This window comes from Strix uralensis, chromosome 25 (genome assembly GCF_047716275.1).
Source record: "Strix uralensis isolate ZFMK-TIS-50842 chromosome 25, bStrUra1, whole genome shotgun sequence".
NCBI classification, from domain to species: domain Eukaryota; kingdom Metazoa; phylum Chordata; class Aves; order Strigiformes; family Strigidae; genus Strix; species Strix uralensis.
The window spans coordinates 4,435,091-4,459,803 of record NC_133996.1 but is presented as its reverse complement, the minus strand read 5'-3'; the positions used below and the strand labels follow the sequence as shown (position 1 = coordinate 4,459,803).

General features: G+C 44.8%; 1 protein-coding gene across 2 annotated transcripts in view; it reads left to right on the top strand.

Annotated features, from left to right (window-relative positions):
- Positions 1–24,713, top strand: part of ARID1A (AT-rich interaction domain 1A) — a 61,312-nt gene that overhangs the window by 3,776 nt on the left and 32,823 nt on the right. For both annotated transcript variants that reach the window (XM_074894640.1, XM_074894641.1), the window contains exons 2-4: positions 20,261–20,473; positions 21,177–21,638; positions 22,646–22,759. In XM_074894640.1, coding sequence (XP_074750741.1) covers positions 20,261–20,473; positions 21,177–21,638; positions 22,646–22,759 — 789 coding nt within the window. The remainder of the gene's footprint in view (positions 1–20,260; positions 20,474–21,176; positions 21,639–22,645; positions 22,760–24,713) is intronic.

Genomic DNA, 24,713 nt, shown 5'->3' with positions numbered 1-24,713 from the left:
TTGTGAAAGAAGCTTATTTTGTCTTGGAGAGTGAACTTAGAATTGCTGATATACAGTGTATTAGTAATGTCTGAGTAACTAGTCCCATCAACTGGAATTATTAATGAAAGCTGTTCTGAGAATTAGTTGAACTTTAGGTAGTACAAATAGTCTATATAAAAAGTAAACCAACAACCCCCCCACCTGAAAACCAAACAACCCCCTCAAAATACTTTCTATGCCAAGGATTATTGGACTCAAACTGACAGTTCTCTTTTTTTTTTTTTTTTTCTGATGAAAAAAGAAAAGAACAGAGTTATCTCGCACAACAAAAAAAGGCTCCACGTCATCTGTGCTGCCCACAAGAAATGGTTGATTAATGATAATACTCCAGTCCTAAATGACAGCCTCCTTTCCCTGTGTATTCTGTTAAATTCCCTAGATTGTGAGAATTTAAAGCTTTGTGTCTCTTCTTTGTCTTGTACAGTGATGAACAGAGTGGGTTGATGAACCTAACTTCTGAGAAACTCTGGGAGAGCGAGAGGAGAATGTAATTCATCTGACCAAACACTAGAAAGAGAAGCATCTCTTGGTGCAGGCTTGGAGGAGAAGATGTGGGAAGAGTGTGAGGTTCTTCCGCTCGGGAATCCTTGGGATAGTAAACCTCAGGTTTTGGGGACAGGAAGCAGGACGATGCAGAAAAGAGAAGCGCCTTTAATTCTTGATGCTTTTTAGGATTTATGAATGATGCCATAAGGAGAGTTTCATCGCATTGCTCATCAAGAAAGGCGAAGTAATTTCTGGCGCGAAAGTTTGTTTGGGTGGAATATTTCCTGTAATAAAATGAGAGTAGAGTCACTCGCACAGAGGTAGGCTGTGGTCTGTGGCCCTCATGGACACCTTTGCTCGCTGGCCGGTCCCGGGAAGGTGGTGCTGAGCGGGAGCCCCTGGGAAGGCCGGCGTGCTCCGCGTTTGTCGGGACTGCAGCAGAGGACTCTGCATTTTTTTTCCTGATGACCTTTATAGCTGGGAAATGTGGAGTAGGATCAAGAGATCAGAATGGCTGGTTTACAGTGTGTGGGATGATAAATCTGTGGTTTTCTGTGGGAATGACTTGTAAGAAGCCAGGCCAGGGATCTTAGTTTTCAATTTTTCCAGCTTTACCATGTATTTGTTTCCACCCCCCCCTCCCTTCAGAGCATGCAGCAGTTCTTAATAATACGTTGGCTTTCCCAGTGTCTTGGGACTTAAAGGAAACTGCTTAAGAGAAAGGACTTCCCTGCCTTTAATAGATGGGCATTTCTCATGGCACACGCTTTCGCTACAGCAAACAATGTCTCCTGTAACGGGAGATGTCTTTGGATCGCATTAAACATTGACGTCTTGGATAACCTCTCCATAGGTGCACTGACATCTCTAGGCCTCTATTATAACTTCGGCGAAGGCAGTTTAAAAATCGTATGTTAATAAAAAAATGCTTTTGGGCCTGTTGCCATACCATAGCTATTTTTTGTTGACTTAGATCTCAACTTTAGTAGCGAGCGAGGCATGAAAAATGTTGTTGGAAATATGTTTTTTAAACTAGATTGGCACCAAATGGCTCTGTGCTGCCAATGAGCTGTGATATCTTGGAATCAGAAATTGAGACCTGGCTCCTGTTGGCTTGTGTCGCAGGGTTTTTCCTTGCTTAGCATTGTAACGTTAGGAGCCCTTGAATTGCTCGCAAGGTGTAGTACGCACTAGATCTTTCCAGCAAAAAGGAGAGTGGTACATCTTCTTTTTCTGGGGTAGGGTTTGCCTCTGAATGAGTGATTTTAGGCCTTGTCTGTTTTAGAAGAAGTAGGAAAATCGTGCTAGTTTAATTTTGTTCTTAAGAGCTGGTTAATTCTGGTGTAGACACTGAAGGTTTTGCTGGCTTACCTTTTTGAATAGTCTGTGCTAGTCTGAAGTAAACTAGGGGTTGCCTGATTCTCTTAAAATCTCTTGTTTTCTGAAATACCATCTCCTTGATGCTTGGTTTCGAGGTGACCAACGTTTCCAGGCAGGATATCTGCAGGATACAGGACAGTAAACCTCAATTCTGACTCTCAGCTGGAGCTTTTTTTTCCCTGTCCTTATCACCACCAGTTTACTGGGAAACCTGGGACAAACCACACAATTGTTCTGTAGTATTTTTCTCCTTGGTGTGAAATGGGGTTAGCAAGGCTTGCCTGCTTGCCTTTTACAAAGTATAAATGAAATGCTCTGTCAATCCTTATTTATTATCTGGGCGAGGGGAGGGTTTCTACATATGGTCTCTCTTGTAATCGTGTTGTTGGTTGCAAGACAGAAATGTGATTTCTGGAAGGTATATGTTTGACTTTTAGGCCTTTTTTTTTTGCCTAGAATACTTACTGGTTTCCTAAAACTGCCCAGTTTAATTCCTTTTACCTGCTACAACTTCTGTTTCCTGCAGTGACTGCTCAACAAAGAGGCAGAAGCTCTTCCCTGTTCTGAAATAACACTAGAAACTGAGGTTGGGGGAAGCATGAGAATCAAATGTTCTGTTATACAGCTGTGTCTTACTGTTCTCATAAGCTTGGTATGTTCATACTACTTTGTTTTTTCTGTAGTCTTATTTGAGAACACTGGTCAGTGAATACCACGTTACAGAAGTATTACACGAGACCCTACTAAGGGTCTTGCATAAAGACCATATTAAAAAACCCAGCAGCTTTCCTTCAGAGAAACTAGTGTCTAAAATTAGGCTAAATAGTGCAGCTGTTTGTTTTATCTGTTACCTCATACGCGACTTTTCCACCATTTTTCTTCCTGCTCTTTTCAAAGGAACACCACCAACTTGGAAATCCAGTTTTTACCCTATGAATCTGAATCTGTGATCTTGGTAATTAAAATATTAGAGGAGAAAGATGCCCTTTCCAGTTTTCACTCTTGTGTATTTGAAATTCTTTGTCTAGTCAGTTTGATTTCTTTTTTGAATTGCAACTCCTGTGTGATGGATTGCTCTGGGGAAAAGCTCATCAGCATGCCATTGCCCAGTTCCTGCCAAGAATGTTTGAAACTCTCAAGTAGCAGCAGTAGCAGAGCAGAAACCAAAGGCAGGCAAGTGTAATTGGGGGGGGGGGGGGGGGGTGGAATGAGAAAGAGAAGCTTGTCAGTATTTAGCATTGCTGTACCGCTACTTGCTTTTTTTTCTGGAAGGCTCCTTAAACCATCAGCAAGGATGCAAAATAATCTCTCTCCCCTTTTGTTCTGCTGGAAAAAAAATAAAGGAAACATTTTTCCTGTGAAAAAATGTTTTTGAGGAAGAGTCCTGCAAAAGTTTTTCTGTCATGTGCTGATTTCAAGAAGTTCAACCTCTAATTTAGCCGGAGGTTATGCATGTGCAGTGGTAAAACTATACTGGATGTCTGTTAGCCAAAGCCATAAATCTCCAGCCAGAAGTGAATGACAGGTGGGATTGGAGGAAAAAAGCAGTTTTCTTTGGCACGCTGGACCAAAACTGACACGCGTTCTGTCTGGGTCCCTGCTGTCCGCCTGTTCCTAGATGACATGAGAGGAGTTGGTGCCTTTTTGTCTTTTGTTCTAGTGGCTGGAAAAGCAGAGAAGTTGGTCACCTGAAGAGAGACTATGTGTACTTTCTGTGGGCTCAGGAAGACCATGCTGTGTTTATAAATCAATTCCAGTCAGAAATTTAATCATAATTATAAAATTGCAGTCAGAAATTTAATATAATCTCTGCTGTATTGAGTGTATGCTTATCATTCTTAAGTCTGAAATTCTGTAGAAACTAGTTTTCAGGCAGTCTTTCGTTTTGCTGTGGTACGTAGAGGAGGAAGGCGAGATTTTAAGCTCTCGGTGACTTTTCCAGCAGAAGCAGCTGAGATGCTGATGTGGGAACTGGCCAAGGTGAGGCCCTAGGGCTGGGACAGGGCGGAGAGTGGAATATAGGTCTTCTGAGTCTCATCCTCTGCTGTAAGTGTGAGACCATTTTTCCTCCCTAGTATATGGTTTTAGCTGAATATATTGTTAAGACCCTTTTAATGGAGTTCTGTGCTTAAAGAAGCAGCACCCAAGCCTGCCCTCGGAGGCTCGTAGAACGAAAGAAGCAGGGCTGGAACAGGAGGAGCTGCTTCTCTCAGGACTGAGCTCATGTACATATTTTACCAGTTCCTGTAGTGTCTTGATCAGATGATAATATGTATTAACATATGGATGAGGGAGGGGTTCCCGTCTCCTCTGTACCTGCACTCCCAGTGTTAAAACTCAGCAGTTCAGTCCTGCCACTTGAGCATTTTTGAGGTTTTTTGGACTACATCAAGAAGAGCGTTTCCAGGTTTGCCATGGTGTTCTTTTTGGAGTATTTCTGCGTTTAAATGACAGCTCAGTAAGTATTTACACAATGTGGGCATGAACTTTTTGTAGTGAAATGTAAAGGATGCTACATAGTGATAGGTAAACTTAATAAAAGCTACTTCAGAATTTCTCAGCAAATAATTTTTTTGCTTTGTATGTTCAGAGTAAAGTGATAACTGTAGCTAGAACATAATTTCTAATCGTGTTCTTTTTATTTTTGGGGGAGAAAAAAGGGACAGAAGTGGGTAGGAGCGAATAAAGAAGGGAGTGGGTTCATTCTGTAAATACAGTAAAGAGATTCCTTTATGGGAGGGTGAGAGAGTGGAGATAGAGAGCGTATGTGTTAATTCCTATGAAATTCCCGTGAAAAATCAGTTTGTGTAAATAACTCTGAAAAAGCTACTGCTCCATTACAGTTACTGGTATTTCATGCGATAACCAGCATGTCATTATTTCCTTAAGTTAGTGATAGTAATTGAAACTCTTTCAAGGACAAATTCAATTGCTACTAACTTTATTTCCTTTTTTCCACCTTCTTTTCTTTTTTTAAACTTGAGTAACTTTCTCCTGGATAACTAGTATTATGCCCGAACTGTCCCAAGAAACTACAAGTTAGATGTGGGGAGTAGTGTTTAGAGAAGCTCTGGGGGACCCTGCTGCAGCCAGTGTCCCCTCTGCGTGGAGCAGACCCCCGCTGCTTGCCCCTGCCGTGGGCTTGCCCCGTGTTCTGTGGGGGCATGTGGCCGCGTGGCGAATCGCGGGGGACCGAAGAACACTGGTAGGTTTTTGGTGGGATGTGATGGTGACATCCTGGACGTGGCCGGGAGGAGAGAGCGTTTTGGTGGTCACCAGCGTCAGACTGTGGCCCGAGATAGCCGTGACTTTCCATCCTGAGAGATTCTGCGACTCTGCTCAAAGAGAAATTCTTGAAGTTCGGAGGACTCTGGAATTTCCCCCTGGGGAGAATTACTGGGTTAAACAAGTACTTTCCCCCCCTCCACTCACTTGTGAAATTTCATTCAGGTTTGACTAAGAGAAACCCTGAAAATTACCATTTCCCTTCTGATGTCAGCACCGTTCTGGCACCCTGCCTGTGAATAACTGAACAGGAATGTTTTAAAACCTGCGCTCAGGCCACAACTACAGCTGCAGCTACACACCTCCAGCCGCCGTGGTGGGAGACCTGCTCTGCCCCGGCCAGGGCTGAGACTGGGGATACGCTCAGACCCGTGCCTACCACGGCCAGCTCAAGTTGTCAACAGTGGGTTTGTACTGTCTTATCACTGTTAGTGTCCAGAGCAGTAGTTTCAGGAGTGTGAATACGGTCTGAGAAGTGCGAGGCACAGAAGAAGGAGGTACCCGCTCTGAAAACGGCCATTCTGGTTTGGGTTTGCGGCACTGAGTTTGATCTTTTCGGCGAAGAGAACGTGCGGTGTAGTCTGTGCTGCTGCAGACTCTTGCTGTTGGTTCGTTGCCTGCATTGTCTTTCTAGGTGACTGTATTTTACTTGTTGAACAGAGGTCTGGATCTGAATTTGAAAGGTCATCTAGCCTGCTGTCCTGCTTCAGGGCAGGGTCAGCTCCACCTGAGAACAGGACAGATGGTGATGGAGCTGCCTCAGTCTCTTTCAGTGCTTTGCTAACCTTAGTGCTGGACATTAGGAAAAATATTGCAGCTCCAGTCATCTTAATTGAGTATCTCTTGTTGTCCTAGTTTCTCTGGGTATGGAGAACAGAGACAAAAGTGTATGGTAACCTGCTTTTGAATGTGTGGCTTTCTGCCTGTCCCCTATTTCCTTGAGATAAACTTGCTAGTTAAATTGCAAAATGTCTCCCTTTACTTCCAGATTATTGTGGTTGCTGGGGATTGCGTTGAAGGGATTGGACTGTCCTGCTTTGCCACCTGAAACTTCTTCCAGGGTCCCGGAGCTGACCGGGCCCGCTTTGTACTTCTCTGTATGGGATCCTTCCTGTAGGCTTGTTTGGAGTTTCGTACTTCATAACAGTCTGATGATGGATTTAAAGTCCAAATGACTGTAGGACTATGCACCCTGTACGAGTTTAGGAGGAGAATCTGTTATTCATTAACTGTATGTAAATAATTAAACCAGTGCCAGTCTAGAGGTGGTCTTCCTTCAGACATACTCCTTGTGAAATGGTTTGAAGAAAAGTTCTTAATCTGTCAGAAGATACATTGAAACAGCAGAAGTGCTGGAGTTAGTTAAAACTTGATTATTTTTTTTTTTCCTTTAAATTAAATATCTCTGACTTTGGACCTGGCACGGCTAATCAAGGAAAAGGCTTCCCCATTCAAGGCCAGTTTACTGAGCGTGATCACGTGTCTCCAGAAACTGCCTTTTTGTTGTGCTGTGGCTGCACGTGTTGTGTCAGTGGTCTGAGGAGTACTAGAGTCCTGCCCTTCAGGCTGGGGTAGCTGTGTGGGCGGGGGGTTTATTTTTTTATTAAAAAAAAAACCCAAACTCATTTGCTTACTGTTGCGTGGGGGCTTGTGGTAATTGTAGTGCTTTGGATCCCCTGGAAAGGGTTCGGGGCAGCTGCTGCATATAACAGATTTGAACATTTATTTTTTTTAAATGGTGTGTGGATAATTGGACACTATTATGAGAGGAAGCATTTAAGTATCAAAGTATCTCCTAGTCTTTCAGTTTATCGTGATATACCAGCGAGGCTAGTATGAGCAGTTCTCCGTGTCTCAGAAGCCTTTCCTTGCCTCCGCACCCTGCAGCTGGGTGCATGGGAAATCTTCACAGTAGGTGCTCAGAGCCCTGTGTCTCAAAATAAGGGTAACGCTGTAACTCCTGTAACTCCTAGATCGTCCTTTCTCTCTGGACGTGGGGTTATGCCTGGAACAGTTTTCTTTGGTTTTACAAAAAGTCGTCGTGCTGGCAATGTTGTTTCTAGCTGCCTGTGGGCAGAATGTGGCTCCCCTGGAATAGGGCATGTTAGTGGGGAAGGGACTTTGAGGCAGTGAGTGTGCTAATCCTGATGAGGGTTTGTAATAGAAATGGCATTAAAAGCGCTCTTACTCAGCTCATGCTCTGGAGGAGAAGCAAAATGCCTGGCTATCGACTCTTGGATGTGCAGAAGAGACCAACAGACCCATCCCAAATGATCCTACCTGCCTGTATTTTAAAGATATTTCTAAAGCACCTCTCAGGCCTTCCTGTTCGGTTCACAAGGCATGACAGTGTTGCAGAAGCTTGTTTCCACGTTAATTGTGATTGATTACCTTGCAATCTAGGACAAGATTTCCTTTGAAAAGCTATATGCCCATTTGGTGTCAGGAATTAAAATCAGATGAAGTGATTAGTGTTCTATGAAATATCCCAGAGCAATTGAGTGCTCTTCAGCTTTCAACTGTGTTTTGGCCCTTAACCCTTGCCTCCCTTCTCCTTCTCTGGTGCTAAATCTGGTGTCCGCACGCTCAGGCAAATAACTCCTTAGGCGTATTGTGTCAGGAGATCGTGGTATAATTTGCTGCTGAGCTTCAGAGTGTAGATTTACTGGCTTTAATGATGAATGCAGAGTGTGTTGAAAGTGCACTGTGTCAAGGCAACAGTGATACTTGTACTGAATGGTGAACATGTATTAAGGTTAGCTTTAAATCTGATCACTCTGTAAATGGCAATAAACTGTTCAGAGTTGTCACTGCTGTCAAGGTACAGTCATGTCTCATCTTCCTTTTCTCATATGAGTTGTCTTACAGTTTCTTGTTATACCTGTTCCTGAAACCAGTGAAGACTTTGCAGCGTTGGCTGTTCCTCCTCCCCCCATGGCATTGGCACAGTTATGAATTTTTGTGTCTTCTCACCAGCTGCCAGCGCGCACTCCTTTTAACTTGCTAAGCAACTCTTCACATTGTTCGTTTTGCTTTAAAAGAAAGCTGGGTTTTTCTGGATGTAGATGAAATAAAAGCCCAAGGACAGAAGCGAGCGTGGGGCAGTGGACCCAGGCTTCAAAAATCACTCTAACCAAAGGCTGGTGGGCTTTTTTTTTTTTTTTTTTTTTTTAAATCATTTTTAAATAACAATGACCTTGTGTCACTGTGGGGCTGGGATTCGTGTTGGGCTTGCCAAGTGTAACAAACCTGAATCACGACAGCGTTGGCTTGGTGAAGGCTCTAGTAGTGTGTCTTCACTGCTGTCTGGGAGCTGGCTTGGCTGCAGCTCCGAGTTTCTTGCCTACGTAGTCTTTTCATCTCCCCCAACCTCCTCTGCTCTTACCAACGCAGGCATGACAGCAGCTCTGCTTTCTGGATGCAAATAGATCATTTGGGTATAAATACTGGAGATTGGTTGTTGCTTGCTATAAAGTTACCGAGTGCATCCTTGGTAAATGCAGATGGTAACTTGTCATTACTGCAATTTTAAATATTTTTGGTTCCATGGAACTGAAGTGGAGCCTTGAAGGCTGAATTTTAAGGCTAAAATAAGAGAAGGCTCAATAAAATCCACAAAAATAGCATCTGAATTTGTCAGCTGCTGTAATGAGAAGGGAAATAACTTTTCTTCTTCCTATTAGCAAAACAAAGCTTTGTCACCTTGTGTTGTGTTGGGTCCCTCCTGTAAAATGCTGTGGCGGGGTCAGGAGGGATGGACAGGGTTTAAGATGTACTAAGTTGCTTCCTAAAGAGGTAACACCCGGGCTAACCCCAGTGCAATGCAGAATGTGCTGTGAAGGTCAGCTGCTACCCTGTAACTGAGGTATGTTTGAGATACTCTTGAGGTAATTAGCAGAGCGTTACCCCAGCGCTCCTGGCTGGGGTAAGGGTGTGCCTTTGGGCAATTACAGCTGGCTGATGCCTGTTACCCCATGGAAGAGCAGAGGTGACCTCCGCCACTGAACTGTGAGTTTGAAGTGAGGTCTGGGAGGAGAGGTGATGGAGTTTTGTGCTGACTTAGACTGACACTGCCTGTCTCTTCCGCAGATTAATTCCAAACCTCAGATTTCTTGGATGGTTTTCATCTTCCTTTATTTAAAAACGTTTATAATGAAACATAAATTCAGTTACTCTGTAGAAGCAAGGGAGAGCCTGTGTGATTCTGAAACGTGGCTTGTAGAGACTACAGGCCCCGACATGCAGCTCTTATTAAAGCAGGCAGCTGCTCTGGACAAGATGGAGCTCTGCACGCTGAGATGAGGTAGGTCCGACAGCTGTACCTCTTTCTTACGATGAGCGTGGCTGTGTCCTCCTCCATCTTAGTGTTGTGTGCAGGAGGAGAGTTGGGACGGCTGGAGACCTGCTGTGTTACAGAGCCCTGACCTGATCTGGAGATGTCTCTGGGGTGTGCCCTTCCCAACCTGGCATGGTTAGAGGTCATGGGAATTTGCCTGTCCAGTTGAGTCTGTTCAGCCACCGTTTATTCTGGTGTAAAATGAGACAAATTTGCAAAGTGATGAGATATTCAAATACAGATTGAGCTTTCAGACAGACACAAGTGGGTAGAAACCTGCAATGCTGCATTTTACGGATGAAGAGCTAGCAAGAAATTGTTTTTAGAAAGCTCAGAGGCTATGCTGGAGGTGCCTTATCAACTCTTGAGTGTGCACTGGGACCCATCGGATTTCTGTGCAGCAAGGGCTTTTAACGAATTGATAAAACTGACTTTGGTGAGCTCTAGCGGGCCTCTTGCACTGGGCCTTTCTTCAGGCCTAAAGTTTTGGAAGATGTTCACCGTGTTCAGTAGCGAAAGACATCTGTCCACGAGATCAGTATTGCCAGTTTGAAAGGAAACGGGTTACGAACAATTAGCTGGATGACTGAAGTTTGCCACAGGTTGCAGTTTTCTGTATTTACGGGGCTTCTGGAGCCCTTTCAGGTTTTCAGTGGTGCTTAGTACAAATATTTTGCATCTCGCAAGCAATCTAGAACAGCTGCTCTCTTACTGATCGAAATTAGATCACTTAAGTAGTGGTGACACTTAATATAATTTTGCTCTTCCATCCTAGCCCTTCCTCCTCTTGCTTTTTTTTTTTATGGCTTGCTCTTGGCCTGGTCCCATTTCTGTGGTACAGCATGAGCTTGCTTGCTCCTTCTAGTGTGTAAGTAGGCCTGGAACGAAAATGCTGTAATGAGACACTTAACTGTCTTTTTGTTGACTTGCCTCCAGTTCATTAGAGCAGACGTAGGAGGTTGGCTAAACTTAAAGCCTGATTTAATATTCAGGAAGGAAGTTTCTTTCCATCTTAAAAGGAACACCACCTCATTACAACTATCACATGTTCCTTGGGATCATCTCCCATGGAGCTGAGTTTTCTTTACATCTTGGTGTTGCTTAGATTTTTGGGAGGAGTCAGCAGTGGCACTTTGGAAATCTTGGGGCGAGTTGGTTGAATAATGTGCTTCTAAAGTGAGTTGAAGTCTGTGAGTGGGGGGAGAGCTAGTTACCTAATTATTTGGATAGGAGGAAATTATATTTTCATCCTTAAATGTAGGTTGAAATTATCAGAGGTGTTAGAGATCACACTGCCTATCTAAATAGCAAACTGCATAATCTGACTCCAACTACCTGTGAAATGTCTGAAAATTTCACTAGTCTCCAGCTATTGCAAAAGAATCATAACCCTTTGTTAATTTTGACTGCATTTAAGGCAGTAAATAGTGTTTGTCAGAATCTCCTGCCATGTTAAAATAACCATGCAAGTCGCTGTCGGCTCCTGCTTCCCCATCAGTGTCTGTTTGATAAAGAAGGAACCGGTTGCCCAGCCACGACATCCGCTCTGGGCTGGCTTGTCAGATCGGGACAACGTGTGTCGTCCAGCCTGTCGCAGAGAGCGAGGTGAGCCCCGCCACGGGCAGGCTCAGCCGAGGCTTGGGCTGGTCTCTGCCTGCCGTTCAGAGCCCCTGCAAAGGCATTACATTACGGTATTTTGAAACAACGTGGGTGTTTAGTCACATCATCAGTGTCGTGCTGGCAAAAGAGAGATGGAGGGAGAGGGAAATGAATCCTCTGGTTGTTGCCTGATTTTCAGGTGGTAGAGGATGCCTTGTGCTGCTCCCACAAGGATGTGCACCGAGGCTGCAGGCAGGAGAGGGGTCTGTGAGGAGCCCGTTTTGTGTCACCTGTGCATCTCGGGAGGACGAGGGTACTGTGCGAGCCCGGCTGTGGGCAAGGTTCAGCCTGGTGCTGACTTTGCGTAAAAACAAAGCAGTTTCCCCCTCTCCCAGGTCAGCCCACCTCAGTGTTTACAGCGTAAATCTTACGTCAGGTTGTTTTGTACTACAGCTTTTCACAAGTCCAGAAAAACATCCTCTTAATGTGAGCATGCATCTGCCTCTGAGTAGATCCTGAAGATCGCAGAAAACCCATTGTGTGTTGTCTTTAGATATGATAGTGGTTGAAATACTGTATCGAGGGTCCTGAGAGATACCTAAATGATGTGGTGTGAGAAGCAGTGTGGCCATGTGTCAGAGAGAGCAACTCACCGAAGAGGGAACTGAAATCCAGAGCCTGGATTTGTTGAATTTGGTAAGGAAGGCTTAAAGTCAGTCTGGGAAGGAAGATGAGATCAACAAATGCACTTTGTTTAAAACACAGGCAGGCTTGGCACCTTCCCACCCTCCACCTTTTAAAAAAACCCAGAAAAACCCCAGAACCCTACTTACACTTGGGCACAAACGATGTACCCCTGTTGGGTTATTTTCAGTGAGGGTTTGACGTGGGGCTCTCAGTTCACTTCCCCACCAGATCACCTTCTTCTGATTGACTTCTTTCAGAAATAAAATGTTCTGTAATGATACATCCTGTAAGCAAAACTCTGGTCAGTTTTAATCAATTTGAAGAGTATTAGTAAGAGTGGTGCTTAGGAAAGTCCTTTGAGATGTGTGAACTGGCCTCTTGCTGAGAAATGTTAATAGGGTAATTACTGAATTGTGTTTAGCCAGGGAGTTACAGTTCACAGTATAGCTGCTTGGAGAAAACTTACTCATCTTTTTTCCACTGGTAAAATTTAGTATCCTGGATCTGGTGCCATAAATGTATAATCAAGGAAAGGAGCAACATTTAACAGGGCTGATTTTAAGTTTATAGGAGCTCCAAATAACCCTTGGTTAGAAGCAGGTGACCAAGGCAATTTAGAAAATGTCCCGTTTTCCTTTTGTGTGTCGCGTTAGCTTATTCTGAGGTCTGTGTGTTAGCAGAGGATTAGAGGAATAGAAAGTGTCTTCTGTCAAACTCTGACCTACTGGAAAAAGTCAGAAGAAAAACCAGGCTCCCTCTAGTTGCAGAACTGAAACTATTGAGCCAGAGGTCAGTTATCTGAACACTTTGGCAACCGATAATTTAATCTGCATCGGCCATTGATAATGAGATGATAATGACATATTGCCTCTCAGTTATGTATTAAAATTCTAGGATTTGTGGGGGCGAGATGAGGAGTTTTATTCTTCCATAACTTATGTAAAAATTGATTTGTCCTGCAAGTTTCCAAAGGGTGAGTGTTTGTAACCCTGAAACCAGTCCTGTACTATATTCCAAAAGTCAGGTTTTGGTACCTGAAGCTTACGGGTGTGAGGCAGAACCACCCAGCCTGCTTCATTCCTGCAGTGAGGTGTGGGAGCACAACGTGTCAGGAACCTCGAAGCAGAGCTCACTGGCACTGTAAGGCAGACACGGGGCATTTATTTGCTGTTGCTGCCCTGATGTTTGCAGGAGTCGTGTTGGCTTTGGTCTCCTGTGGAGTGCCTGTTTCCCAAAGCGATGGGTACGGCCCTGGAGGGGCAAGGAGAGGAACGGATGGGTGCTGAGCAGTGCCGGCGCAGGCTTGGCCTGTTGTCCTGCTTATGCTGAGGGACTGAAGGAAGTTGGTGGATTTCTTAAGTTTAGAAAAGGGAGGGGAAAAGAAAAAAAGGAAGTGCACATTTCTGTGATGACGTTCTCAGTAAAACACTCTTGTTTAAACTGTCCTGGTGAGACACTTGACACACATCAGTGTAGCATTTACTGCGGGATTTTCTCGGTGTTTTGTCTTTTGGGGGCATCTTCATCTACTACAGGAGGATTTTTCTTTTTATCTTAACTTTAATTTGCCCTCAGCCTTTTCCACCTGGCTTTATAAGCAGACCACCATAGGAAGAGAGGCAATGAAGTATGACCCAGTGTGCTGGCCCTTCAGAAGGCTATAAAAGGCAGCGAGTTCAGGCTGGGATATTGACCTTAGCACAGCCAGTTGCACCTTAAATAGATCAGAGGAAAGTGTCCCTCGCTGGAAAACGAACCGTGTTTGCTTGCGAATGAGGACGGTTGTTAGTTTGTGCTCGTTTCTCAGCTTGAACTCTCCAGACTGGCTATGGAGGAATTGGAGTCACTTGTGTGTGGAGTTTCAGGAGATAGAAATGGGCGTGAAAGTGTCTGAAGTGCCGGTTTGAGGCATGAGAGTGACCTGTGGCTGCAGGTAGGGTTTGCTGAAGCATCTGTGCTGCCCCTCCCCCCATGAGTTCTGGGTTCCATGTGATGCTGTGGCGTTGCCATGGTTGCGTGGTGGTGTTGGCAACCAACTGCTTGCACCAGTTTGGCAGTTGGTGTGAATCCTCACAGCCTCGCTGGTTTTGGTGGCTCTGCAAGGCTTCGTGCCAGCTTGGGACAATGTTTCCCAGGCACTTCATTCTTATGGATGGGTACCTCGTGTCCGGGAACCGTGTCACCTACCATACCTTACTTCTGGTGAGTATGAGGAAAATGGGGTTTGTCTTGATGCTACAGGCAGCACAACTCTGAGTGCCTTTTGAACTTGAAAATATGGCAGGGGTTTACTCTAGGGGGAGGGCTTAGAGGTCAAATCCCTCATCCCTGGAGGCAGTGTGGATGCGGCGTGTTAATGCTGTTGGATGTTGGGACTCCAAGACCTGATCTAGCCTTGGTGTCTCGTGGTAGCCTGAGGTCTTGGTAGCTCTGGAGGATGTAGAACGTGCTAGAAGTGGCAAAGATCAGGGCAGCCTCCCTGCTTTGATTTGGGTTGCTTTTTCAAAACGTTAATGCTCAGCATCTTGGCAGCCTTGTGATCGAGACAAAATATTTTTCCTGAGTGATTCTCTATTTGCCATGACTCTCATGTGGAGGTTCCCCTGCCTGCCTTGGCACGGTTGGTGTTTCTCAGCGGGGTGGAAGGCGCTGGAAAGCAGGCAGGGAAAGCTGCTGATTTTGAACCCAGGTCTTTTCCATGAGCCACTGTAGGTGTTAACAGCCTGTTAAGGTGATGCTGCTGTCGCTGATTTTCTGCTTCATACAGCTTGTTGATTTTGACAGAAATAGCACAGAAAGGTTGGGGGAGCATGGGTGGTTTTATTCTCTTGCCTGGTTTCCGTGATTAAATCCAATACGACCATGATTCCAGCTGACTAATTCTTAAGGAAAATGACTTCCCCTTCCCAGTGTTGTCCATCACTACTATGATTTTTATAGCCAACATGGCAATCTGCTTTGGAGCTTCGCTGGCTGCCGAGACTACTTGCCCTTGCCTTTGGGTAACGAGAGGTCGGAGACACGAGGAAAGAGCATGCTCTTCTACCAAGACCTAGTTTTTTCACTTCAGTAAGATCCCATCCGGATTCAGCCTGGGGGAGGTGAGCAGTTTGTTGTCCGAGCCTGCGGGACGGCGTTAACCGGCATTGGTGCTGGTCGGCCTCTCCTCAGCTCGGGCAGCCTCTCCTCAGCTTGGCCGCTTCCAGGCCTCTGGGCTTCGGTGGTCCCCGTCCTCCGGCCAGCCCGACGATGGCAGGGGAGCAGCTGCCGCCTCTCGCTGAATTCGCAGGGTCCGGCCGGGCTTGTCTTTGTACCGGCGCTCAGCAGCCAAACAATAGTTTGTGCTCACGGGGCCATGTGGCGAGTCACGTGCGCGGTGCTGTTTCTGCCGGGGTCCTTGCCCATCTGTTCTCGGCTCTTTCTGGGTTATCAGGCGCGGGTCCAAGTCCTCGCAGGCAGCCAGCTCCATGGCCAGAGATTACGAGCACTAACCTTCCTGGCAGGAGTGGTGTGGCTTTGCTTTTATGCAGATTAGCCATGTGCTTCTCACTTCAAGGCGTTCCACAGGAAAAGACGTTTCCTGTGTTTGGTTCTCGGTGGGCGGCTCCGGCACGTTGTACCGGCCGGGGCCGAGCCTGTACGCAGCGAGCGGGCTTGGGAGAGGGATTACGGCGTGCTGCCCCCCCTTCCCCTTCCACCTCCACTGCTACGTCACCACAACACAACCACACGCGCGCTCATACTGTTGGTGTCATTCATTCAGTGCCAAGATTGCTTTAAAAAATTCCCTTGGCCCCAGTTCAAACAGGAGTACAGCTGGGATGTGTTAGATTTTAGGCAGTCTGCCCTCAATTTGAGATGAGTTATAAATAGCAGTGCCGACTTCCTTAACTACCACTCTCCGAGGTAAAATGCAGGTTAATTACTGTGGGAATCAATTAGGGCTTCTCTCGGTTAAACAGCCAGTAATGCTTTTTATTATTTTTTATCACAAAAAATGGACAGCAAATCTGGTCAGGAAAAGATTCCAAATCCAAGGTGAGAGCTTAGGGCTTTTTTACTATTTTTTTGGTCTTTCTATTTTTTTGGGGCAGCTGAGGAAACCAGTTGTGGCCAATACCCACATTTGCCAATAACTGAATGACGCCGATTTGAAACTGGAGAGTTCAGTAAATGACTCTCTTTCCTTTTCTTCCTCTGGCGTAATAAAATACAAATATGTAATAAGGTAATCGGGAAAGTCAGAATTACATTTTTCTGTACAGCTGTGGAAGGTTTGGCTCTTGCTTCTGAAGTGGGATTTGCCTCTCCCCTTTACTTGTTTTCCTGCTGGGACCATTAGGCAAGTCCCCTCCAATTTAACCAAACTGTTCTTTCAAGAGGCCAAATTTCTCTTCTGTCGGACAAAATCTGAAAAGAATTGTTTGTGGAATCCTCTTGTCTGCTTAGAAGCTTTTTTTTTTTTTTTTTTAGGAAAACTCCGGCATTGTTTTTGAAGGCTAGCTGGTTTTCACAGTGCCGTTTCATTTTAGGGGTCTGACATCCTTTACATCACACATACTGATTTGGAGAGCTTTTGAACTCGGCAATTTAAGCTCGCTTTGGGCTTGCTGTTACAAGCTCTTAGTCTAGAAATACCTTAAATTTTCTCGAAAGCTCAGCGGTTTCTCTGGAGCACTGGCTTAGGGTTGCTTTCATTACATACCGTACCAAACTTTGCTTTTGAAAGTTTGACTGGTGACAGGTCTATGTTTTGCCAAGTTTTGGTACTTAACAGTGTTATAAAACAGCAGAGATACCGAGATTGAAGGGAGAATAGAAGCAATTTCTATGAATGCGAGGAGGTGTAAGCAGGGGGTCTGGACTTCAGTGATCAAGGAGCAACACTTTCTCTCAATTATGTCTCTCTGTGGCAGGGCCTTTGCTTTTGAAGTGTAATCACAGTAATCTACTCCTGTGGTTTCCTATTGAAAGGATTTCCCATGTATCAGTCCAGAGAAGAATCCTCCAGCCTTTTGCAGTCAGAGTTTGGTATTTCCTTATTTATCCTGAAGTGTTCTTGCAAGTGAACAGGCGTCGCTTCCTCTTGGCTTACCCATCTCGTGTAACATGGGTGTACAAAGGAGCTGTGAGCACCTCTGCTCCCCCCAAAGTCTTTGCACGAGCTCTCGGATCGATCTGCACTTCACTGCGTTTCAACTTTGACTGTTCTTTTCTTGAGGCACGCGTAGTTAAATTACCTAAAAGGATTGAGATAGCAGATTCAAGTAGACTTCCTGATGGTAGGCTCTTTAAGCCAGAGCAGCACTGCGAAGATGGGAGCAGTTAAAGCCCTGGCAGCAAAAGAGATGTGTGTCTTTAATGGGAGATTTTGAAGGAAGAAACAACGCGTTGCAGCATTTGAGATGTACACGGCAGCCCCGGGGAGCACGAATTAGCCTGTTGGTTTGCGACGAGTCAGGAGTGTGTATATGAAATAGTTCCTTCATTAGAGATTAATTGGCGTTTACATTTCTTCTGTTTATAGAATTTTATCTGTAAGGCTGTAATTTAGAGTGATGCTCTTCATGTTTGTTTTTAGCATCCTCTGTGTGCTAGGGCCTTGTGGAAGAGTGGCAGTTCAAAGCAGCGCAGTTCGGAAGCACGTCGTGTACTCCTACACTGAGCAATCAAGGTGACGACTTGGTCACATCCTGGAAATATGTTTGGGTTTTGTGTTTTGGGTTTTTTCTTTTCTCTTTTCTTTTTTTTTTTTTTGGTAATGACAGCATAAACAGTTCCAAATGTTTCTTGAAGTTTTTTAACAGTCGTCATGCTTCCTGTAGGAGTCATGGAAAAGTGGATCTTCACCTTGTTTCTATCCTTCCTGAAGACATGGTTAGCTTTGTGGGTGACCACAGACAAGAAAATCTGTGCAGAGGAGGCAGCATGTGGTGTGTGCGTATTTAAAAAAAAAAAAATTAAAAAAACCCCTAAACAGGAGTGTGTTTGAGAAGCTGCCCTTGCTAGCGGGCTGCGAAGGTGAGGTAACAACCAGGAGGAAGCAAGTAACAAACGGAAAAGGTGCTGAAATGTTCAGTCAGTAACCCCAAAGTTGCACTCGATCAGGTAGAAGAAAGGCGGTGTATGCTTGGGGGGTGGTGAAAGAGAGGTTTGACTCGTCAAAAGCTAGGAGCTGGGAAGCTCCTGGTGGCACAGTTTTTACATACCAAAGAAGATAATGTGGGGAGGGAAAAGATGTCAGTAATCTAAGGTGATACCCACAAGGCAAGACTCAGGAAGCATTAGGGACAATTGCTTGAAAGATGTAAACACAATTTGCATCCGTTAGGGTGTATGAAAGCTCCACATGGGTGCTGCCATTCAGGAGGTAAGTCACTGTAGCTCTGAGGATTCAGACTACAGCCATCAAAGACCTCTTTTTTTTTTTTTTTTTTTTTTTTTTCCTGACCCCCCTGAATGGAAACTCCTTTTCAGAGGATGGTACAAAACCCCGTGTGGGTGCATGGCAGGGTCAGTGGGGTACGGCCGTTTGGGAGGGAGCGCAGGGATCTAGAGCTTCCTCCTCTGAGGTCCTGCAGCCTCTCTCCGTGTTACTCCTCAGCAATAGCATCTGTGATAACTTGAACATAAAACATGAAACGTAACTTTGTCAGAACTGTTTTAGTATCAGTGTGGATGAAAACGGAAACATCTAGCACAGCTGAGCATGGCAGGGCACCTAAAATCTGCCTTGGTGGAGAGAATCATACTGGTGCCATGCACACGGTTGGCTGTGAACAGCTTCTGTAGGACAGCAAACACTGTATTGGCAGGGTTGTCCGGGGCTGAACTGGAGTGGAGGAAGGGACTTGGACCTGGTTCTTAATTGATTTGTGCCATATTGGTGCAAATTTCTCGAAGAGAGCCTGATTCCAGTTGAGCGGGTAGCCCCCCCCCCCTTACCAAAACCGGGGTGCTTTTCCTGCCATCTCCATTAAATTCCCCCCCGTGGCCCAGCTCCTGTTGCCCCACAAGAGTACCATTAACTCCCCGTTGCGCCCCTACTTACTTCTGTTTGGCGTGGGCTCGGTGCTGTGTGGCTTGCCTGGCAGGCAAGACGTAGCAGACAGCTGGTCAAACAAATGTTTTCAGGGTCTGTGTGTTGGGACTTCAAGCTGTGCTGGCTGTTGGGGTAGGATTTTCTGAAGTGTAGCATACTGCACGAACTTTTTTTCCTAGGAGGGTGGATTCTGCAAACATAACTGAAATACTGTTCTGGTCTCCAGGATTCTTTCAGGTTTCCAGCAGGAGCTGGCTTTGTGCGATACTTGCTTGTGCAGGCCTGTAGTGCCACTCCTCAAGCACCTGATCTCAGCAAGAGAGGGTGGATCTGTACAAATACCACCCTAGGGCTAGTTGCAGGAAGGAATGGTGTAATAGAGAGTCCATTGTCATGGTGATCTGGTGGAAAACATCTAATTGGTATTAGTTAGGTCATCAGGAGATCAGTGAACAATTCTTATTCAGTCCCAGTGATGGAGGTTAAAGACTGTGCCTGGGATTCATTTGGAGGTCGCTCGGCCAAAACAGTCCTTGCTTTAGTGTGGGAATAGTACTGCCTAGGTAGAAAGACTGTGTTTGTAGTTTATAGCATTTTCAGGAAATTTGATTGACTGTTCTTATGTCTTGGCTCCAGGCAGGGGTAGTACAGATGAGTAAATCCTAGGAAAGTTGCATTTATTCACTCGTCTCATCATGTCTGTTCTAAAACTCAGGGACCCGGCTTTCAAGGCTGACAATTTTTTTTTTTTTTTCATGCATCTGAAGAAATTTCATTTAGAAACCTTTATTCTACAAAAGGCAGCAGACACAAAGCACATGTTAAAAAAAAAAAAAAAAAAAAAAGGCAAAAATGGAACTGCAGTCTTGAACGCTGTGAATGTCAGTAGCACTGCCCAGTATTACTACATCAATGTGAATTAATTGAAATGCGTAAGTGTAAATTAACAGCCTGTAGTGTTTTGGGAGACCTTGTTATATGTGAAAGAAGCAGTGTTTCTTGTGAATATTTAAATTATCAGCCTAAATTTACCTTGTTGTGGAATATCTGGATGTTAAACTATTACCTACTATGGGGAAAAGCTACTTAACACTGATAATTCATCTTTCTTAATGATCCGTCCCCCCTTCTTTCCTGTCCTCCGGCCACGGGAGATACGTCAGCATAAAATGACTTTTTCTCATCAGTTTGTTCTTTGTGAAACATCTGTAGGTTTGAAAGGGCAGCAGGAATCCTGCTGTAATTCAGAGTGTAACCGTGGGGTTTAGCACCTGAGAAGAGACAGATGAGCTTCTGCTTGTCTGCGCCAACCTGTTGAAGTTTTCTTCTGGGGTTTTGGGGAAGTTGTGAACAATTCCTGTATGGAGCTGGATGTACATGATGTGTCGCAACTTGCTTTGCAGCCTGCAAGCCCGATGGATCAGATGGGGAAGATGAGGCCTCAGCCCTATGGAGGAAACAACCCATACACACAACAACAGGGACCTCAGGCAGGGCCACAGCAAGGACATGGCTACCCAGGACAGCCGTATGGGCCACAAACTCCCCAGAGATATCCCATGGGAATGCAAAGCAGGACGCAGAGTACCATGGGCAGCATCTCATATGCGCAGCAGGTAGAGCACCCAAGCTTCTGTGGTCTCTGTTCACAGCAGGGGCAGGCAGAAAAGCAACAAAGTGCTGTGTCTTCTGAAGGGACGGCCTTCAACCAGGTTGGAATTGGTTGTGTAGGTACAATGGTGTTTCTTTAGGCTGCCTGTTGCACTGCACCTGGATCCGGGTGCAATCGATGTATCGGGATCTGTGGAATCCTTGCTTCCAAGAGAGGCAGTGGCAGAGCACAGAACCAAACAAGGGAAAAATAAGTAGTGAGGGGAGCAAGATACTCTTTCTGCTGTGTTCTGTTGAAGACGCAGCTGTTCTTAACAGAAGAAATGACTTCAGGTCAGTTTTGGCTTGTTACATGATCCAAGTGGCTCCTGCTGGGCTGTTTTCAGGATTCAAAAGGCTGCCCTTTTTTTTTTTTTTTTTTTTTTTTGAGCAAGCAGTCTTTCAGTGTTCCTATTGTTGAAGGGTGGTCAGATAAGGATCCCTAAAAACTTAATGGTACCTATTAAAATTTTGTTACTGCCAAGAATAATGTCATACACAAGTGACTTCTGCTGTTGTCTGGGAAGTATCTAGGTAGTAGCATTTCCAGTACATTCCCAGTTACCTGCTTTGCAGAGGTCTCTGAATTTTTTCTCCTTGAGCATAATCTTGCTTTGTGTATGTAAACCACTTCCATAACTGGTATAACTCTACCCTCTTCTTCTGTAGATTCCTCCTTACGGACAGCAGGGCCCCAGTGCATATGGGCAGCAAAGCCAGACTCCATATTACAACCAGCAAAGCCCTCATCCCCAACAGCAGCAACCTCCATATTCTCAGCAGCCTCCATCCCAGACTCCTCACTCTCAGCCTTCTTATCAGCAGCAGCAACAGCCTCAGTCTCAACCTCCACAACTTCAGACATCGCAGCCTGCGTATTCTCAGCAGCAGTCCCAGCCGCCCCATCAGCAGTCCCCAACTCCGTATCCTCAACAGCAGTCCACAGCCCAGCAGCACCAACAGAGTCAGCCTCCCTACTCACAGCAGCAGTCACAGTCGCCCTACCAGCAGCAGCAACAAACTCAGCAGACGGCTTCCTCGGCTCTTTCTCAGCAGTCATCTTCATACCCTCAGTCACAGCCGCAGCAGCAGCAGTCTGCCTACTCCCAGCAACGCTTCCCGCCTCCTCAGGTAGGCCGTCTCCTGCTTTGTTTCCTTCTGTAAGTGTTTTTTTTAAACAAACTTGGGCAAATCCTTTTCGTTGTGCATTAAAGTTGGTTGAACTACATGTCAGCAAGCTGGCTGGAATGATTACAGTAATAGATGTGCTGCCTTCTCTGTTGTGTCCAGATCTGTATCGCTTGCAGAGAGATGTTACGGTGGGAACAGGCTAAGCCGTGCTAATACTGCAGTTTTGAAGAGTAGTGTTGAGTAAATGCTGCTGATTGGCAACACCAGTCTAAAGGATTTTGTACCCGAATGGTTTTCACGTTGTGGTCTGTGGAAGTTCTCCAGGTGGTCTCCAGAGCTACTTGGTTTAGCACAGTAGCAGAACACAGTTTGCAGAGCGACACATGGATGGTGATGGAAGAGTTTGCTCTTAAGTGTAAAACTTGGCTTTAGGGAGGAGACATAAAGCAGCAAGGGAATTGAAAATAAAATCACGAAGCAAATTTACTTTCTTTTTAATAAATTGTATTTATTTTCAGCAAGGCTTAATAATATTTTAATAGTTGTGTGAAAAACTAGCTGGGACCTTTCAGCAAACGTTGGAATGCATCGAAGGGAGCTTTTGAAAAGTTGAAGATTTTAATTGACTTGCCTTGTTTGTGTAATGAAGTACTTAGAGCTATCGTAAGATCCTAGAAGATGAAGAAGCTAAGTGGGCAGTCTCCCAGGACAGTCTCTGTTCTTCAGGATCTGTAATAAGGGAAAGCCAGAGAATTACTGTTTTGTCATGTTTTAGACTTGTACCCCCAACGCTCTCTGGAGTAGTCGGGCAGTGTTTGTCCTCCTCGGAGCGGTTAGGTGGGCTGGCTTGAACTCTTTGCTGTCTTATTTCCTGGTTTGGGCAAATGTCACCAAGGGTACGTAATTCTTCCACAACGTGAGAATATACCAGAGCGATTCCAGCAGAGCTTTTATTTTATTCCTTTTTTTTTTTTTTTTTTTTTTTTTGGTGTTTCTTGATGTTTCAGGAGTTATCTCAAGACTCGTTTGGGTCCCAGGCATCATCTGCTCCCTCAATGGCTTCCAGTAAAGGGCAAGAAGATATGAACTTGAATCTTCAGTCCAGACCTTCTAGCCTGCCGGTGAGTGGTGAGCTGATCTAGAAGTGAATGGGGCGAGGGCAATCAGAAGCACAGCAGGATAAATTAGCACTGGTAATATTCCACATGGAAATGGGAATGATGGAGGCTGCCTGTGCTTTTTACTAAGTCATTAGCTTCTGGCTTCCCACTGGAGATTAAATGTAATTTACAAAAGTAATGGATTTGAGAGTAAAGTTTAACCCTAAATACTCTGGTCTGCATGTTCTAGCTAAAAGATAGATATTTTTTGAGCTTTGTATTTGCAGTGTCTGAAGTACCTGACTGCTGTTAGAGTAGACCCTGACCTTCAGGGGAAAGTGTCTCATTTCTGTTTTATTTTCTTGTTCCTTCAGCCCACTGCTGCACTGGTGGTTAGCAGACTGGCAGTGCGGTTCCCTTTCTGTGTCACTGGATCCTTATACTGCTGATTTAATCTTCTTTGGTCCGATCTGATGGAACAGTTGGTGCAAAAGACAAGTTATTAGTACCTGGAGTGAGGAAGATCAGTCAGAGATAGCCCTTTCCTTGACAGATGGAGAATTATATTTTCTTTTGCATTCTAAATCTGCTTGCTTGTATGTACAGTGAACAGTTGGGTATGAGATTAGTGCCTAGTGTTCCAGCAGTTTTTGGACCAGAATAGTTTAACTTCGAGTGAAAACTTCATCAAAAAAATGGAGAAGGGTTAAAAGTTAAGATTAGTTTACACAAGTTGGTCTGCGCCTCTGACTTGGAGCAGAAGTTTTGAGCTGCTGAGTTCTGATTTTGCTGGTTACTTTCATTGTAACCAGTAGGAAGTGAGTGAGCTTTTATTTTTTTATTTAGCCACTGGCTAAGTCTGTTTTCTAAGCTGCAGTTGGATTGGTCAGAGGAGAGTGAGCTGTGTATATAGCAAAGTTATTTTTGCTCTCAGCAATGAGAACGGCTTTGTTGTGAGCCCCTTGAAATAATTCCTTTGTATTGTGGGTACAAATTGTCACCCAAAATACAAAGTGATTCTAGTTCTGGCCACCTAATGGGAGTAGTTGTGGGTTGGTTCTTTTTTCTTTCTTTTCCTTTTTTTTTTTTTTTTTGCCTTTTGGACCCTGATTACAAAGATTTAATTTGTTCTGAGGCCTGGGGAAAAATCCTTTTAAATAGCATGTTTCTTTCCACTCTGCCTCTCCACAAGTTCTTCCATGTGACCCATCTTCTGGCGAAGAATGTAGGAAAAGTGAAGCCACTGAAGTAATTGAAGAAATTGCTCTAGCTCTGAACGGTGGGAAGTCCTGTTCAGTAGCATTGTTGATAGAGCCTTCATGAATCCTACCAATCAGCGCCCTCTGACTCAGATTATAGGAATTAGTTGCTCTGCTTAGCAGAAGTGGCTCTTTCTCAGCACCAAGTGGGAGTTTGTTTTATACCTTGTGGTTAAATGTATTTGGCCCCTTTCAAGTTTTCCCTTTTCCCAAGCAGTTTAAGAAAAGATATCCATCCCTGCTGTAAGAGTGAAGGAACCTTAGGAACGAGGGAATTTGATCCAGTTTAAAAGTTCTCAATGTCCACCAATTTCTGATCAGGTACTTCAGAGGTTTGCTGAAGAGAAATGCAGGGTGCAAAAAATGGGTCTGGCTTTTAGAATTGGCCTAGCTATAAAGCTCGCTTCTGTTTTAAACAGACTTTATAGTCATCTTGTTTTCCTGACTTTATCATCAAATAATTTGCATTTAAGAAATCAAGCAGTCCTTTAGCTTACCCAGGCCCACTGTATCTTCGGGCCTTCTCTTCCTTGGTAAGCAAAAATTAAAAAAGGACACCCCCCCCTGCAGAAACTCACCCTTATTCTTGTATGTGTTTCATAATTCCTTGTCTTCTTGTTGGGATCTTGTAGGACAAGACCAGCACCCCATCTGTAAATTCAGAAATGCATCAGACAGTGATGCTGTGGAGTGATTTAAAGGCAGGACCTCTGAGG